The sequence below is a fragment of the Pristiophorus japonicus genome, chromosome 1 (genome assembly GCF_044704955.1).
Source record: "Pristiophorus japonicus isolate sPriJap1 chromosome 1, sPriJap1.hap1, whole genome shotgun sequence".
Lineage (NCBI taxonomy): Eukaryota > Metazoa > Chordata > Chondrichthyes > Pristiophoridae > Pristiophorus > Pristiophorus japonicus.
In genome coordinates this window covers 133,977,129-133,993,649 of record NC_091977.1, presented here as the reverse complement: position 1 = coordinate 133,993,649, position 16,521 = coordinate 133,977,129, and the positions used below count along the sequence as shown (strand labels likewise).

Below are 16,521 nucleotides of genomic sequence, written 5' to 3'. Positions count from 1 at the left end.
TCATGTCACCTCTTTCCAAATACACTGCTATGACATCCTTAACAATTGATTCCATCATTTTACCCACTACCGATGTCAGGCTGACGGTCTATAATTCCCTGTTTTCTCTCTCCCTTTTTTAAAAAGTGGGGTTACATTGGCTACCCTCCACTCCATAGGAACTGATCCAGAGTCAATGTAATGTTGGAAAATGACTGTCAATGCATCCGCTATTTCCAAGGCCACCTCCTTAAGTACTCTGGGATGCAGTCCATCAGGCCCTGGGGATTTATAGGCCTTCAATCCCATCAATTTCCCCAACAGAATTTCCCGACTAATAAGGATTTCCCTCAGTTCCTCCTTCTTACTAGACCCTCTGACCCCTTTTCTATCCAGATGGTTGTTTGTGTCCTCCTTAGTGAATACCGAACCAAAGTACTTGTTCACTTGGTCTGCCATTTCTTTGTTCCCCGTTATGACTTCTCCTGATTCTGACTGCAGGGGACCTACGTTTGTCTTTACTAACCTTTTTTTCTTTACATATCTATCGAAGCTTTTGCAGTCCGTCTTAATGTTCCCTGCAAGCTTCCTCTCATACTCTATTTTCCCTGCCCTAATCAAACCCTTTGTCCTCCTCTGCTGAGTTCTAAATTTCTCCCAGTCCCTGGGTTTGCTGCTATTTCTGGCCAATTTGTATGCCACTTCCTTGGCTTTAATACTATCCCTGATTTCCCTTGATAGCCACGGTTGAGCCACCTTTCCTTTTTTATTTTTACGCCAGACAGGGATGTACAATTGTTGTAGTTCATCCATGCGGTCTCTAAATGTTTGCCATTGCCCATCCACTGTCAACCCCTCAAGTATCATTCGCCAATCTATCCTAGCCAATTCACGCCTTATACCTTCAAAGTTACCCTTCTTTAAGTTCTGGACCATGGTCTCTGAATTAACTGTTTCATTCTCCATCCTAATGTAGAATTCCACCTTATTATGGTCACTCTTCCCCAAGGGGCCTCGCACAATAAGATTGCTAATTAATCCTCTCTCATTACACAACACCCAGTCTAAGATGGCCTCCCCCCTTAGTTGGTTCCTCGACATATTGGTCTGGAAAACCATCCCTTAAGCACTCCAGGAAATCCTCCTCCACCGTATTGCTTCCAGTTTGGTTAGCCCAATCTATCTGCATATTAAAGTCACCCATGATAACTGCTGCACCTTGATTGCATGCACCCCTAATTTCCTGTTTGATGCCCTCCCCAACATCACTACTACTGTTTGGAGGTCTGTACACAACTCCCACTAATGTTTTTTGCCCTTTGGTGTTCTGCAGCTCTACCCATATAGATTCCACATCATCCAAGGTAATGTCCTTCCTAACTATTGCATTAATCTCCTCTTTAACCAGCAATGCTACCCCACCTCCTTTTCCTTTTATTCTATCCTTCCTGAATGTTGAATACCCTTGGATGTTGAGTTCCCAGCCCTGATCATCCTGGAGCCACGTCTCTGTAATCCCAATCACATCTTATCTGTTAACATCTATTGGCACAGTTAATTCATCCACCTTATTACGGACACTCCTTGCATTAAGACACAAAGCCTTCAGGCTTGTTTTTTTAACACCCTTTGTCCTTTTAGAATTATGATGTCGTGTGGCCCTTTTTGTTTCTTGCCTTTGTTTACTCGGCCTTCCACTATTGTTTTTTACCTTTCTACCATCTGTTTCTGACTCCATATTACTTTGCCCTGTCTCGCTGTATAGGTTCCCATCCCCCCGCCATATTAGTTTAAACACTCCCGAACTGCATTAGCAAATGTTACCCCCAGGACATCAGTTCCAGTCCTGCCCAAGTGCAAACCATTCCTTTTGTACAGGTCCCACTTCCCCCAGAACTGGTTCCACTGTCCCAGGAATTTGAATCCCTCCCTCTTGCACCATTGCTCAAGCCACGTATTTATTCTAACTATCCTGCTCCCTCTACTCTGATTAGCACGTGGCACTGGTAGCAATCCAGAGATTACTATCTTTGAGGTCCTACTTTTTAATTTAACTCCTAGCTCCCTAAATTCAGCTTGTAGGACCTCTTCCCGTTTCTTGCCTATATCGTTGGTACCTACATGTACCACGACAACTGGCTGTTCACCCTCCCTCTCCAGAATGCTCTGCAGCCGCTCCGAGACATCCTTGACCCTTGCACCAGGGAGATAATATACCATCCTGGAGTCTCGGTTGCGGCTGCAGAAACTCCTATCTATTCCCCTTACAATAGAGTCCCCTATCACTAGAGCTCTCCCACTCTTTTTCCCGCCCTTCTGTGCAGCAGAGCCACCCATGGTGCCATGAACCTGGCTGCTGGTGCCTTGCAGTGAAGACAAACTTCCTCTGTGACTCCTCATCCAAAGGTATAGCCCAGAATCCGTTTGCTATGTCAAGTACAGTAAAAATTTTATGTTCTGGGTTCAGGCCATTGAAAATAGTGGATGGGCTTGCCACAATCGGATGTTCGCTTGGGGTGATCTTGTTCAGGGCTGTATAGTCAACAGTGAACCTGTAGGTTCCGTTGGGTTTCTTTACCGGCCACACCGGTGAATTAGTGGTGGCTGTTACTAGCTTTACCACCCCTTGTGTTTCTAATTCTTGCACTATTTAGTGGACGGCTGCTTCAGCCTCGGGTTTTAAAGGATATTGTCTGTGGACCTTATGATCTGGCCCGGGAATTTTGACCAGGTGAACTCAGGCCAGCCCGCAAACCTGTTTGTGCTGTGCCCACAGAGCCGGTATTAGTCGGTATACGCTGCCCCACACACCCTTTGTTTCCCACTCGGGCTGTATTGGGACAATCCTTGCTACTCGCTGCTGCTGATGTCCCGGACAATCGAACTTCTGATGGGTCTGATGTTTCTCTCCCCATATTATCCGATTACGCTGGGGGTCTATAAATGCCCCTACTTCCCTCAGGTTGTCTATCCCTCGTATGGTGCCTTCCGGGATAGGGCAGCACCAAAATTAGATGGGTATCATTATTCCCTGCATCTCTAATAGTACTACTTCGCTTAATGTCGCTTTTTTGGATCCTCCTCCTACCCCTTGAATATTAACCGTGGTTCTTGTAAGAGGGAGGTCTAGATTAGTTATGGATACTGACGCTCCCGTGTCCACTAGCATGTTGCACTGCCGGCCCCCTAACACTGCACTAATAAACATACGGGGATCTAGCGTCGGCCATCCCAACCTTCCCTTGGGGGCTGGTAACCCCTAGCGGGTACTGGCCAATTTAAGTAAGTTGATGAGCTCCTCGTTAGAGGGTCGCTCCAGAGGGGCTGGGGCTGGCAATGTTGTTTGTCGGAGAATTTCCATCAGTTCCTCATGCGTGATGGGCATCCCTGTCTGTTTTCTGGTTTGCTGGGGACCCTTTCCTGCCTCCCGCTGCCCAGCATCTTTTTGCTACGTGTCCCAGTTTGTTGCAATTACGGCACCTGGGTCTATCCGTCCCTTTTTCAGCCTCCTTTTGCGGGAAATCTCTGTTAAAATGCGCGTCCCGATGACATGTGTAATACGTCAAGGGGGCTGCTCGGAGGTCCCCCCTATCTTCCTTTTCTCCCGTCACTAATGCTGCCACCACTATCTTGGCTACCTTTTCCTTTTGCTCAGCCTTTAATCCTCCACGTTTTGTGCCCATTCTAAGATTTCATCATAATCATCTTCTATCTTGAATCTCAGCTTAATAATTTTTTGATGTGCCTCCCCCAGTCCACCCTTCAACATTTCTAAAAATGCCGCGTCCTCTTTATCAGGCTTGTTGGCACTGGAGTGGCCCTTGTACTCGAGCCATTTCTGCTCTCCATATTCCCCTACAGTTTTGTTTGGTTTTTGGATTACTTTCAATATCCTGCTCCAATTAGTTCTTATTGGTCCCCCAACATTCATCCATCCCATGCTTGAGGTTTAGTATCTGCTGTGCCTTAGTTCGCGTCGGGTTTCCCATCGTCATCCAGTTGCCGTTTTGCACGGCCTGGGTAGCCCTTTGCCAATTTACATTACTGGTTTCAGCCTTTACCAGACCGTGTACGTCTCCTAAGGTTAGATTATGTGCATCGAACATTTCCTCAACCTTTTGCCAGAATTCTGTATTTCTGCTATTTGTATTGGGGGTGGTAAATCTTTTAGCAGTGTCTGTCTCTCATGCGGGGTGAGGGGAACTTCTTGTATGCTGATGTGACCGGGTTGCTGCCTGTGTGCAGGGACAATGGTAGTACGTACAGGAGCTGCCTGTACATACCTGTCATATGCCAGGGGCCCTTCCTGGGTCCCGTTATTATCTTGGAGCTCCTCTGCCTGTACCTCTTTCAGGGAGGGGTATATTTGGGGTACTGAGGGGGGTTATTTTTGGGCCGGGTGTTGCTAATGCGCACTGTAGGGTTTGTCCGTTCTCCTTTACAGCCTTTTCTAATTCCGTTATTTTAGTTTTTAATTCCTGAATCAATTCAGTGTGGGTATCTTTTTTACCTGTTCCCGGTAACAAATGAGGATAATTACTTGAGCCATTTCAACCTTGTGTTTAGTCTGACTATCCCACCATTTTTTCTATCTATCGGGGGTATCCGTGGGCCGCCACCCTTTCCGTTTCATTTCTTCCATTAATGTTGCGTATTTTTTGCCCAGCAAATTTAGTAGAGACTCTTTTGGTCCCCAGTTACATTCTTCCTCCTTTTTTTTGCTGGCCTGGGTTTCTGTTCCCTCATTGGTTTTATTCGCCTTTTTACTAGCTGGGTTACATAGAAACATAGAAAATAGGTGCAGGAGTAAGCCATTCGGCCCTTCGAGCCTGCACCGCCATTCAATAAGATCATGGCTGATCATTCCTTCAGTACCCCATTCCTGCTTTCTCTCCATACCACTTGATCCCCTTAACCGTAAGGGCCATATCAAACTCCCTCTTGAATATATCCAATGAACTGGCATCAACAACTCCCTGCGGCAGGGAATTCCACAGGTTAACAACTCTCTGAGTGAAGAAGTTTCTCCTCATCTCAGTCCTAAATGGCTTACCTCTTATCGTAAGATATCTTACTTTGGGGAAGGTGTAGGGGTCTTGGGCATTCCCTTTAATTCATGTTTGGGATGCAGGACGTCGTCTATATGTCTCCCCTTGATGCCGTACACTCGTACTGCCACGCTTCTGGGTCAATATGTCTCGTCTCTGCGGGGACGTCATCTATATGTCTTCCTTTTGCGCCTTACACCAATACTGCCAGGCTTCCAGATCAATATGTCTCGTCCCTGCGCCATGCGCTCGTACCGCTTGGGTCAGTAGGTCTCGTCCATATGTCTTCCCTTGCGTCGTACCCTCGCACTGCCGCGCTCCTACACTCGTGCGTCTCAGAGTATGCCTTTTAATCCCCTCCCACCCTAGATCATCCCTGTCCTCTGTCTCCGTCCCTCCAGGACCTACTACAGATAGTTCCTTGTACAGATGTCCTTCACTCCCGGTTTACAATGCCTCAGCTCTAACTTGAAGGTGGTAAATTAAACATGCTCACCCCAACAGCTGGATCGTTCCTCCATTTGGGAAGTTCTTGTACCCTGCTCGCAGCGCCAAATTGAAGGGGAAAATGGGATGGCTTCTCTTTCCACGAGCGGGCCCTCTGATATAAAGGGTTGACGCTCGTCCCAAGCTGGGTAGCAGCCCTCGAAGTTATTCGACGGAGACGGATGGCAAGGTATAACGACCTTTAATTACGGACGTCCGGAAACACTTCTCATCACAGCCGCCTGCGAGTGGAGATGTTCCCCGAATAGCAAAATCGTACATCATTCATACATTTCATAGATTCCTTCGGTCCCCAGTACGACCTCCCTCAATCTCTAATTGGGTTGCCTTATCAATAATATTTTGGAATGAGAGACCAGGATCTCAAGGCAACCTCTGACCTTAACTGGGATAACCTCTTTGGCTTAGAATTTGTTGATCGTACATGGCGCCTAAAAGTCTGTTTAAAATCTTTTCACAGAGTCTTATCAGTATCTGTTTAGAGTCTTCCATGGTGTCTTATTTTGTCGGACTGGACACTGGACGTATCTTAATGTTATCTAGTGTTCTAGTACATCAATGTTGAATCAGAGGCCTCTGGGTCCTTGGTACTGGAATATGTTAGAATGTGTGAGGTCACCTACAGAACTTCTTCCCCTTTTGCTGAGCTGATGTAGAAGCCGGCATTTTAAACCTTATTTTGCTTATACCCTTAATGCCAATTTTCTCTTACATCCTCTGTACCCTTTCTAGTGCAATCAGTTTTGGTCTCCTAATCTGAGGAAGGACGTTCTTGCTATTGAGGGAGTGCAGCGAAGGTTCACCAGACTGATTCCCGGGATGGCTGGACTGACATATGAGGAGAGACTGGATCAACTGGGCCTTTATACATTGGAGTTTAGAAGGATGAGAGGGGATCTCATAGAAACATACAAGATTCCGACGGGGCGGGACAGGTTAGATGCGGGTAGATTGTTCCCAATGTTGGGCAAGTCCAGAACCAGGGGACACAGTCTTAGGATAAGGGGTAGGCCATTTAGGACTGAGATGAGGAGAAACTTCTTCACTCAGAGAGTTGTTAACCTGTGGAATTCCCTGCCGCAGAGAGTTGTTGATGCCAGTTCATTGGATATATTCAAGAGGGAGTTACATATGGCCCTTACGGGCTAAGGGGATCAAGGGGTATGGAGAGAAAGCAGGAAAGGGGTACTGAGGGAATGATCAGCCATGATCTTCTTGAATGGTGGTGCAGGCTCGAAGAGCCGAATGGCCTACTCCTGCACCTATTTTCTATGTTTCTATCTTTCCTGTACTGTGGTGACCAAAACTGCACGCACTACTCTAGCTGTGGCCTAACTAGTGTTTTATACAGTTCAAGCATAACCTCCCTGCTCTTATATTCTATGCCTCGGATAATAAAGACAAATATCCCGATTGCCTTCCTAATCACCTAAGGTGTCCTACCTTCAGGGATCTGTGGACCAGTCCATTGATACCTTCCTGCAATCTACAGCTTCTTCATTATCAACCATCTGCCAATTTTTGTATCCTCTGCAATCTTCTTAAATCATACCCCCTATATTCAAGTCTAAATCATTGATGTATTCCACAAAAAGCAAAGGACCTAGATCTGAGCCTTGCAGAACCCCACTTGAAACAGCTTTCCACTCACAAAAAACCCCATCAACCATTACTCTTTGCTTCCTGTCTCTGAGCCAATTTTAGATCTAACTTGTCACTTTGCCTTGGACCCCATGGGCTTTAACTTTTGTGACCAGTCTGCCATTTGTGACCTTATCAAAAGCCGAGCTAAAATCCATATAAACTACATCAAATGCGGTACAATGTTAGCGGTCCTTCGGCAACACACCTGTAGCCAGAGAGGATTGGAAAATGATGGTCAGAGCCTCTGCTATTTCCTCTCTTGCTTCTCTTAACAGCCTGGGATACATTTCATCTGGGCCTTGGGTTTTATCCACTTTCAAAGATGCTAAATCCCTTAAGACTTCCTTTCACACTATGTTTAATTCATCTAATATTTCACACCCCTCCTCCCGGATTGCAATGTCTGCATTGTTCCTCTCTTTTGTAAAAACAGATGCAAAGTATTCATTAAGAGCCATACCCACGTCTTCTACCTCCACACACAGATAGGTTAGAAAGAAAGTAAGAAAGACTTACATTTATACAGTGCCTTTCACGACCATCGGACGTCTCAAAGCACTTTACAGCCAATGAAGTACTTTTGGCGTGTAGTCACTGTTATAATGTGGGAAATAAGACAGCAACTCCCACAAACAGCAATGTGATAATGACCAGATAATCTGTTTATTTTTAATGTTGATTAAGGGATAAATATTGGCCAGGACACCTGGGATAACTCTCCTGCTCTTCTTCGAAATAATGCCATGAGGTCTTTTACGTCCACCTGAGAGGGCAAATGGGACCTTGGTTTAATATCTCATCCAAAAGACGGCAACTCCAACAGTGTAGCACTCCCTCAGCACTGCATTGGAGTGTTAGCCTAGATTTATGTGCTCAAGTTCCTGGAGTGGGATTTGAACCCCCAATCTTCTTACTCGGGTGAGTGTGCTACCCACTGAGCCACAGCTGACATAAAGGTTACCTTTATGGTCTCAAATAGGCCCTACTCTTTCTTTAGTTATCTTCTTGTTCTTAATACATCTATAAAACATCTTTGGGTTTTCCTTGATTTCAGTTACCAATAGTTTATCATGCCCGCTCTTTGCTAGCCTAATTTCCTTTTTAATTTCACCCCTGCACTTTCTATACTCCTCTCGGGTTTCTGCTGTACTGAGCCCTCGGTATATGACATAAGATTCCCTTTTTTTTTCTTTATCCTACCCTGAATGCCGCTTGACATCCAGGGGGCTCTAGATTTGTTAGTCCCACCCTTTTTCTTTAAGGGAACATACTTGCTCTGAACGCTCACTATCTCCTCCTTGAATGCGTCCCACTGCTCTGACACTGATTTACCTTCAAGTAGCTGTTTCCAGTCCACTTTGGCTAAATCACATCTCAGCATAGTAAAATTAACTTTTGCCCAATTGATAATGTTTATTCCTGGTCTATCTTTGTCCTTTTCCATAACTACCCAAAATCAAACTTAATTGTGATCACGAGCACCAAAATGCTCTCCCACTGTTACCCCTTCCACCTGGCCAGCTTCATTCCCTAAAACTAAGTCCAAAACCACCCCCTCTCTTGTTGGGCTTGCTACATACTGGCTAAAAAAGTTCTCCTGAATGCATTTCAAGAAATCTGCTCTCTCTATACTTTTCACACTAATTCTATCCCATTTAACATTAGGGTAGTTGAAATCCCCATTAGTGCCCTATTTTTGCACTTCTCAGAAATTTGCCTACATACTTGCTCTTCTATCTCCCTCAGACTGGGGGTATATAGTACATTCCCAGCAGTGTGATCGCCCCTTTTTGTTTTTCAGTTCAACCCATATGGCCTCATTTGATGATCCTTCTCACATATCATCCCTCTTCACAGCTGTAACTGTTTCTTTAATGAATATTGCAACGCCCCCCCCCTCCTTTTTTTATCTCCTTCTCCCCTTCTTTATCTTGACTGAAAACCCTTTAACCAGGAATGTTGAGCTGCCATTCTTTCAGCCATATCTCAGTATTAGTTATAATATCATACTCCCACGTGTCTATCTGTCCCCTCAGCTCATCTTACTTATTCCCTGGACTTCTTGCATTAAAGTATATACTATCTAGCACTGCCAAACTCCCTTGTTGGCTAATTTCTAGCCTTTGTTTCTTCTGCCTTCCAAACTCGCTTATTAATTTTCTGTCTGCCATTTCCAGCTTTTCTCTCGCTTCTGAATCTACTCTCCGGTTCCCATCCCCCTGCCAAGCTAGTTTAAACCCTCCCCGCGAGGATATTGGTCCCGGCCCCATTGAGGTGCAACCCTTCCGGCTTGTCCTGGTCCCACCTCCACCAGAAACAGTCCCAATGTCTCAGAAATTTAAAGCCCTCCCTCCTGCACCATCTCTCCAGCCACACATTCATCTGCTCTATCCTCCTATTGCTTTACTCACTAGCACGTGGCATCGGTAGTAATTCGGAGATTGCTACCTTTGAGGTTCTGCTTTTTAATCTCTTTCCCAGCTCCCTAAAATCTGCCTGCAGAACCTCATCCCTCTTCCTATCTGTGTCATTGGTACCAATATGGACCACGACTTCTGGTTGTTCACCCTCCCCCCTCAGAATGTTCAGTGACATCCTTGACCTTGGCACCAGGAAGGCAACATACCATTCTGGAGTTACGTCTGCGGCCGCAGAAGTGCCTGTCTGCTCCCCTATCGAATCCTCTACCACTATTGCTCTTCCATTCTTCTTCCTACCACCCCCTCCCCCCCCCTCGGGTTAATGAGCCACCTATGGTGCCATGGACTTGGCTCTGGCTGCACTCCCCAGTATATCCAGAACTGAAAACCAGTTAGCGAGCGAGATGCACTGAGGGTCGCACATTCCCTCTCTGCCTGCACACTCTTAAGCTGCAGGGGACCACCTCCTGAAACGTGCTATCCATGAAGTTCTCAGCCTCGCAGATGCACTGCAGTGACTCCAGCTGCCTCTCAAGCTTGGAAACCCGGAACTCGAGCTGCTCTAGCTGCCGACACTTCCCGCACACATGGAGATGAAAGTGACACCAGTGCATGAATTGTATTATAATGACAAAGATGTGTGCAGAGTCTGCCTCATACTCTCGGCTTACGTCATCTAGACTCATCAAGACAGCATCGAAACGACTGCAAATTAAGTCAGCTGCATTGGATAGCCTACATACCTGGTGCACTCGCAACGCTTACCTCATCCCATTAACATAGTTTTGCTACTGTGCTTTCTCAGTTGGAAAAAATTACCATATCTGCTGTGTCCACATGGTCCGCCAAAGTAGACTTTGTACACTAGATGGGTGTCTCTCCATCAATAAAATTCAATGGTGGACAAGATTCCGGACATTGAGGTTCTCAAAAGAGCAAATATGTCAGGCATAGAGGCATTGACAGCAACGAATGGCTGCTAACGTAGTCTGAATGTCTGATACCCAAGGAGGTATTTTGCGATGAGATGAAGCTTGGTAAATGCTCTTGTGGTCAGTAGAAAAAATATAAGGAGTACTTAAAGACCAATCTTAAAAAAAAATGCAGCTTCTCAACTGCCACATGGGAGCATGATGCCTGTGACAGGACAATGTGGCAAAAGATGATTCCTGGTAGCACAACAAAGCTTGAAGCAAGTTGTGCCCAGCTAGCTGAACAAAAGAGAGCCCAAAGGAAATCAGGCCTCAGATCAATCTGCCATCCAATGTCCTCTGTGTGGGAAAACATTCCTCGCGAAAATGGGACTTTACAGTCATATGAGAACCTACAAACTATTAAATTGCAGATAGGCTGATATCGTCATCATTAAATGATAGCTGTTGCCATCACTGCTGAACCTGGGGTGGACATGAAACAAGACATTTTGATAACTTCTCTAATTTTATGCGATACATTTGAAGATGAATGAGATGCCTCTAAATAAAGTGACAAAGCAGTATCACTAGTTGAAAACATTTTTATTCAAGTTAAGGTCTCACAATTTGATATAGGCAAATAACTCTGGATTATAAAACTGCAATAACCATTACATAGCTACCATCTACAAATTATTTCTACACGGTAACTATAAGCTTCAAGTACAGATACAATGATTTCTAAAAATAAAAACTACCTGCAGCTAAAAGTTATGAAATTTAGTGTGAAGCAGATACATATAGTGAAAATCACCAAAACAGGCTTGTAAACTTAGTGGCATTTCATTTTTTACTGAGCATATTTCCAGCAACAGTATTTTCTTCGCATTTTATATGAAACTATTTTTTTTTCCAAGTTCCAAATTAAAATAGCACCCTTTGTACTCAGATGTATATTAATTATAGAAAATCTTTGCAAATAAAACCCATTACAATGGAAGTTGTTATTTTATTCAATTGTTGCCCACAGCCTATACCATTTATTTTTGACTAGCCTAAAGTTATTGCATTCATGCTAGGGCTTCTTACGATGAATCATTTCCCCAAGAGACCAATAAATATAACCTTTATTGTTATATGTGTACTTGTTTACCCCCATAGTTGCAGTATTGTCTTCCATAATGATATTGCACTTCAGCTATGAGCAAGCATCTCCAGAATAAGCCTAATTATAGTAACATCAGCGCATTAATAGGGGAAAATTATATTTTTCTAAATTGTAATTTTTTTTTTAATTCCGGCTTTCTGTCCAAAAGTTTTGACACCATTGTACCTGGAAAAAATACACCTAGACTGCATGATTAATGGACAGTGTGAAAGTGATCATTTCTCTGCTTTTCAGAGTAGTTTTCAGCATTTAACAGGTAATTGTGATACAATTACTTGCTGAACCATGCATAGTTGATACTAGTGAAATGGTAATGATGATTGTGTGATTGGAATAGACTATTTAAGTCTGTTGTATGAAGAGAATAATGCTTAGTGTACTGCCAAAATTTATTGTGGTCTTTCGTCCAACAGTATTGTCTAGGTGTAGATTCTTTACTGGCTCTATTATCTGTGCTGAAATTTCTATGACCAATTTGAAAGATTGCTTATCTTCAATTTATAAGTTATGTCTTTCAAAATACTGAACCTCTTGAAACAGCACATAGACAAGACAATAAGGTGGATTTCAACTTCCTGCTTGGGAGTCTCCAGGGAATGCCTCAGCTGATTTTAACGCACCAACTTCCCACCAGAAATCGGGTGGCCTCGGGGGTGGGGGGGGGTGGGGGAGTGTGGGGGAGTCGGAGGCCCCGGGGGAGGGGGGTGGAGTTGGAAGCCTCGGGGGGAGATCAGGGAGATGGGGGAGGTCTAAATGTGGGGAGTGGTTGGAGAGGCAGGAATGTTGGATCCAGCAGTTAAGGCACCTGCCTCCCGGTCCTCGCCTTTAGCTGGCAGATTCCCTGAGGCCTGGGAAAACCACCCGCCCGCTCGCCCACAGTTAAATTTCAAATGATCGATCACCATGAAGTACGCAGCCTTATTATATTTAAAGTGCCAACCCGCCTCCCGCCTTTGGTAAAACCGGAAGGGGGCGGTTTGGGGTTGGATTCAGATTTTTAACTTTAACCTCCCACCCGACCCCAACCCATCCATTTTTGAGAATTAAAATCCCCCCCCCCCCCATTATGTCCAATTCTGGACACTTTACGAAGGATGTAAAATCCTTGGAGAGGGTGCAGAGGAGATTAACTAGGGATGAGGGACTTCAGTTATGTGGAAAGACTACAGAAGCTGAGATTGTTTTCCTTAGACAAGAGAAGGTTAAGGGGAGATTTACAGAGGCATTAAAAATTATGAGGGGCTTTGATAGAGTAACTAAAGAGAAACTGTTTCCACTGGCAGGAGGGTCGGTAACCATTGATATGATCTGGAATGCACTGCCTGGTTGAAGCAGATTCAATAACTTTCAAAAGTGAATTGGATATCTACTTGAAAAGGAAAGATTTGCAAGGCTATGGGGAAAGAGCAGGGAGTGGAATTAATTGGATAGCTCCTTCAAAAAGAGCTGGCACGATGAGCCGAATTACCTCTTTCTGTGCTGTGTGATCTATGATACTAATGAATCTTTAACTGACTTGTTCCTTTTTGTTTTGAACTTTAATTCTGGTAGTAAACTCCACTTTATAGCTAAGTCTTGCAGTGCAGTTCATGTCGTGCTGATGATGTACAATAAATACAGTAAATGAAGCAAACATCACCACTTTCCACAATTATGTTCATTGTAGTAAATGTATTAAATTAGGTCACCGTTGTCAAGTAATGTTTGTCATATAAGCTACAGCTTAGCTGACAACTGTACATCATTTATACAATACTTTAAAGGGAGAAATCACTTAGAAATTTGGGTGGAATATCCAAATGCAATTTTTAAAAACTACAAAATGGATCATTTTTATGAGTCACTTTTATTGACAGTACTCAACTTCAAATATTTGCTGTGTGCTCCATTTTTCTATGCCTTCATTGCCATCCTCTTGGAATTAGATCTGCTAGACTAACATCAGAGTGTACTGAGGACTATTTATACTATACTTAATCCAGAGAATTTAAGCAATCCATTTCTGCAGAACACATATTGAATATATGGTGACGGTTTGCTGATACTTCTAAATGCCCACCATTCTACATGGGACCGGCTGCCTATGTGTCTGAATCGTCAATGTGTATAAGTAACCCATGCATTGTTATATATGTTCTAATGACGATCTCTGCACTTAAAAGGCATGAATGAAGGATAATCTTTATCTATATTTGAACTGTCTTTTGAGTTGCTGGTATTTTACATCATTGTGTCATCAAATCCTCAGACCTTTTATTACTCTGCTTTTGGTGTTCTTTCTTTGCATTTATTTATATCATTACTACTTATTTTAACCTGATATACATGGAGCTGATCAGGGATCCCAATAGGGTGTTTGCAAGTTAATTCCAGAGACATGAAGCCATTTTGTTTTAATCTGACCTTTGTCCCAAATTTAAGGCCTAGTTTTTAGTGGTTGAAGTGATTTTGAAAATCTAATTCTACTTTTTTCTGAATTAAATTTTTGGTTTTATACTTCTAATTAAGTCTTCATCTTTTATCTTCTCTGACTTTCATTTGTAAAAATTTTAATCAGTAATGTTAAATAAAAGTTCAATTTATTTGTAGGTAACTCTTTTAATTTTTTACAGTGAGCAAAAATTGCACTAAATGTAAAAATGAAAATTTACATCAACTTGACAGTTACATTTCATTTTCATTATTAATACTTTTTACACACTATTTTAAATTCATGTTTTTGGAACGATTCTTCTACAGTAAAATATCTTTAGAGCTACTGTAGTTATCGAACCAAACTATCCTTCGAGCATCAATTTTAGAAATGGAAGCCTTGAATCGCAAGCTATTTCAGTCCCAAACTTTTAAATTCATATTTACATAGATTGATATGATAATGGTTAGATTTTAGAATCTGGATTTGTAATTCCACTCAGCTATTACTGTAGAACAAAAAAAAAGATGAAACGCCTTTAAAATTTATTCCACAGAAATAAATTTTAACCAATCATTGGGGAACATGCGATGAAAAGGTCAGGCTCAAATTTACAAAAAGGCACACGTGTCCTTAACCGATTGAATGTAGTGACATTCAATAATGTATTATTGGGATCACATAGTACATAAAACATATATAATAATGGGAATCCTGCTGATGAACTTGAATGCATTGCAATAGCAAATTAATATTTCTACACCTCTTTGGTGCATAAATGCACAATAACAAATAGAAATAATTCTCATGTTTCAGTTGTAATTATAACTTGCGTAGTCAAATGTGCATGGCAACAGGCAACCATCCTGTAACAAACAAAGGATTCGTTGTTTGGATGAAAGCAGTGGAATGTAACTGGATCACTGTTAAATGTAAACACAGTATTACATATGTCTTTTAACTCATCCACTTTTTTATGATATAGGTCTGGTCCTATGATATTTTATCATAATGGCCATCTGGTTGCTGTGACCTCCATGGCAGAAAATAGCAATTTTTGGGTGTGAATGAGTTAAAATAGTCATATGCTTACTAAATTTAAAATATAAAATGTCTATCACAACAGACTTCATATAGTCTAACCACACCAAACTTTTCCTAACTCATTCACTAATACGATACGATTTGGCACTATTCCCACTGCAGTCCTTGGTCCCAGAGCAATGCATCTGTGCCGAATGGATGTAAACTGTAGCAAGTGCCATCACAACAGCAATGTGTAGTGAATGAGTTAAAGTATCAAAATTGACTCCACTGCAATAGTAATATTGGGTTCCAGAAGCCTTAAATACAGTGTTACGGGTTTTAAGATGGAAACATTTGTTTTCATAAATTTCAACATCTTATGCAAATAATACCTGTTTTGGGTTGTTTAAATTGAAATGGTGCCAAGTAAGGAGACTGAAGCTTGACTTGTTTTGTGACTTGTAAATGTTACTGATTCAATCCATTCTTGGACACATCTTGTTCTTTGTGAAGTTAGTATCTGAAAAAGAAAATTAAGTTCAGATGAATTTTGTTTTAACGCAAATATGTTATTTCCAACAAAGATCTATGGGCTCAATTTTGGCCAGGAGTTGCTCCATTTTTTTGGAGTAGGCAGCTTTTTCTGGCATAACTTAAAATCCCCAGTTCCCCCAAACAATTTGCACCAGCGTAATGCACTTAGTTACGTTTTTTTTAGGTTAGTTTTTTTTCTCAAAAGAGGGCGTTACCAGCCACCTACGCCAATTCTGTCCATGTAGGCAACTTAGGCCAGCTAATAGTTACTCCATTTCTACTTAGGCCAGCATATGTGGCTACTTGAGAAAACCCCTGCGAGAGATAAAGAAATTGGCCCAGGTAGGTACATCGGAGGCCATTCGGCCTGGGCTAGGGGCGGGAAGCGGAGAGGACCTGGGCCTAAACCAACCAAGCCTTACCCTTATCAATGTTTGCAAACAAAAACTACGAACAATTCTATAAGAAATAAAAAATTTAAGTCCTACCTTCATCTTCAAACTGCAATTCACCTTTCTGCACTTGGCATGGGAAGGCAGCAGGCTGGTTTGGGAGGCCACTCGGTCTGGGCTAGGGGCGGGACAATACACCGGGAGGCCACTCGGCCAGGGCTAGGTACGGGTAGGAAAGCTGATAGTGCTTCTGTCTGCCGGTGATTTCTATCAGCTTTCCTACCCGTACCTAGCCCTGGCCGAGTGGCCTCCCGGTGCGATCGATCTCTTAATGCTCCTGCCTACCGGTGATTTCCGAGAGATTGATCGCACTGGGAGGCCACTCGGCCAGAGCTAGGGACGGGCAGGAGAACTGATAAAAATCACCGGCAGGCAGGAGGACGCAAGAGATCGCACCGGCAGGCAGGCGAAGTCAC

General features: G+C 43.1%; 1 protein-coding gene across 2 annotated transcripts in view; it reads right to left on the bottom strand.

Annotated features, from left to right (window-relative positions):
- Positions 1–11,098: 11,098 nt before the first annotated feature.
- Positions 11,099–16,521, bottom strand: part of LOC139265842 (protein-lysine 6-oxidase) — a 68,692-nt gene continuing 63,269 nt past the window's right edge. The window contains exons 7-8 of one of the 2 annotated variants that reach the window (XR_011593635.1): positions 15,512–15,639; positions 11,099–14,959 (exon numbers count right to left, since the gene is read on the bottom strand). Coding sequence is in view for 1 of the 2 variants with exons in the window: in XM_070883349.1 (XP_070739450.1) it covers positions 15,633–15,639 (7 nt within the window). In the remaining variant the exon portion in view is untranslated. Of the gene's footprint in view, positions 15,640–16,521 lie in introns of both variants that reach the window. The other variant, XM_070883349.1, reaches the window with a different exon arrangement.